At 37.1% G+C, this 1,910-nt stretch overlaps 1 protein-coding gene across 1 annotated transcript in view; it reads left to right on the forward strand.

Annotated features, from left to right (window-relative positions):
- The window catches only part of LOC107729506 (stonustoxin subunit beta-like), a 13,002-nt gene that overhangs the window by 7,181 nt on the left and 3,911 nt on the right, over window positions 1–1,910 (forward strand). The window contains exon 2 of the mRNA XM_016540045.1: window positions 944–979. Coding sequence (XP_016395531.1) covers window positions 944–979 — 36 coding nt within the window. The remainder of the gene's footprint in view (window positions 1–943; window positions 980–1,910) is intronic.

A 1,910-nucleotide genomic window follows, 5' to 3' on the forward strand; every position in this document is an offset into this window, starting at 1 on the left:
AAAAAATTAAAATAATATATATATATATATATATATATATATATATATATATTCTCTGAAAACATATTATGCAGTGTTACTTGTCTAGTAAATTATCTTTTTTTAATTTCTAGATATTTAACTGAAAAACAATACAAAACATCGTCTTTATTGAGGAATGCTTCTTGCAGGACTCAAACCACCAACCTTTCCTTTTCAGCCCTGATATTAAGCCACTACCACACTCTGTTTGCAGGATATCATGTGGATAGCTGTGTTTCATTGTTACAGTGACCTTTTCCCTCTTAGCCACTAATCTGCTGCTGCAATTCACATACAATTCACACTTAAACTGACAAAAATTGCACCAATGCATTTAATGCCACTGATAATTATGATAACCCAAGGGAGCAGCTAATATTACTGTCCACATTAACAAAAGAAGGCAAAAAAAAAAATGTGTGAGCTGTAATACATGAGCCGGAGGATTGCAGATGGCTTTCTCAGAAGGTGCTTGAGAAAATCAACAGTAACGAGAAAAGTGTTAAACCTGCATCCCAGTGCTGGACATAAACATGCCAACACCACTAGCACCGTGGAAATGAAGTGCGGCAGAAACAAAAATGTATTCTTGGAAACTGCTGTCAGAGCCTATGATGTGTGTCCATGGTGAATGTAAGTTTAGGCCTAGCATGCTTCTTAGATGTAACCTAAACCCTGACAGGCATGGGTAAACTATATGATTCAGTGCTAACAACAGTGGGGGTAGATGAATGGCATACCACGGGGTGATATATTGCGCACGAGAGGTAAGGAAGGAGGATAAGAAAAGCAGTGTAAGGAAAGGGAAGACTCTAGAATGCTTGTGCAGCGTCAGTGTCATTTCCAAACCGCCTGTGCTTTCGCTTAAAATGGTTTGATGGTAACCTCTGATTTTAATTGATGTACATTTTCACCCCTACAGGAAGAAAAGGATCAAGAGCAGAAGCAAATCCTGCAGGTAACTGTAAACTATGCAATCATGTTTTCACTGTCTTAACCAGAGCATCCCCTTTTGCTACAGCTGCTCTCCAAAAACCCCTCCCTCCAGAAACATGCAAACCTGCTTATTATTATGATTATTTTTTAAAGTGACACTCTCCAACAGGGACAGTTACATCAGCAGTAAGCGTCTTTTTTGCCTCCCCTGAGCCCACTGAGCATACCGTGGCTGATAGAGAATGAATGGGGAAAATTCGCTAAGAGGAGGCAGTGCCTCCATTGCGTTATGATTGGCCTATTGCATTGCTCACGCGATATTTTTGTGTGCAACCCACATCCACAAATTGGTCTGAATAAATAATGGTGTTAATGGGAAGACTGATTACATAACTCTCCCACTTTGATATCACTGCTTTAGGTCACGTAACATTCAAATTTGAAATGACTTGAAAACATAATCTGTGAGGATTTTTTGTTATCAGTCAGTTTGGTGAATTAAAGTTGCATCTCCGTGTCTGTGACCATCATGACACCTGCAGTGTTTACCAAATACTGATGACTGAAGATCCAAAAATAAGATGATATATATAAAAAAAAGGATAAATGCATGTGAAATATGAAATTTATTGCTGCATTTGTATATATTTCTTAATGTAAAAATGCTTAAAAAGCACTAACTTGATAAAAATAAACTGTTTAATAAACAGAACAATAATTACATTGTTAATGTAAAACTGAAAAGTATAATTGTATGGACCTTTTTCACATTTGCGGGTTTCTCAGCAGCGGAAGTTGTCATAGTTGGGTTAACTTGAAGAGCAGTGAATGGGAGAGTACTACAAATATATTTTTTGCATTCCCATTTGCTCAAATAGCAAAAGAAAAACTCCACAATCGTGTTTTCATGACGTTCAATAAAAGGAAAAAAATTGAGAGAGACTGATAACGGC

This window comes from Sinocyclocheilus rhinocerous, unplaced genomic scaffold (genome assembly GCF_001515625.1).
Source record: "Sinocyclocheilus rhinocerous isolate Xijiao unplaced genomic scaffold, SAMN03320098_v1.1 scaffold697, whole genome shotgun sequence".
In the NCBI taxonomy this organism is placed as follows: Eukaryota; Metazoa; Chordata; class Actinopteri; order Cypriniformes; family Cyprinidae; genus Sinocyclocheilus; species Sinocyclocheilus rhinocerous.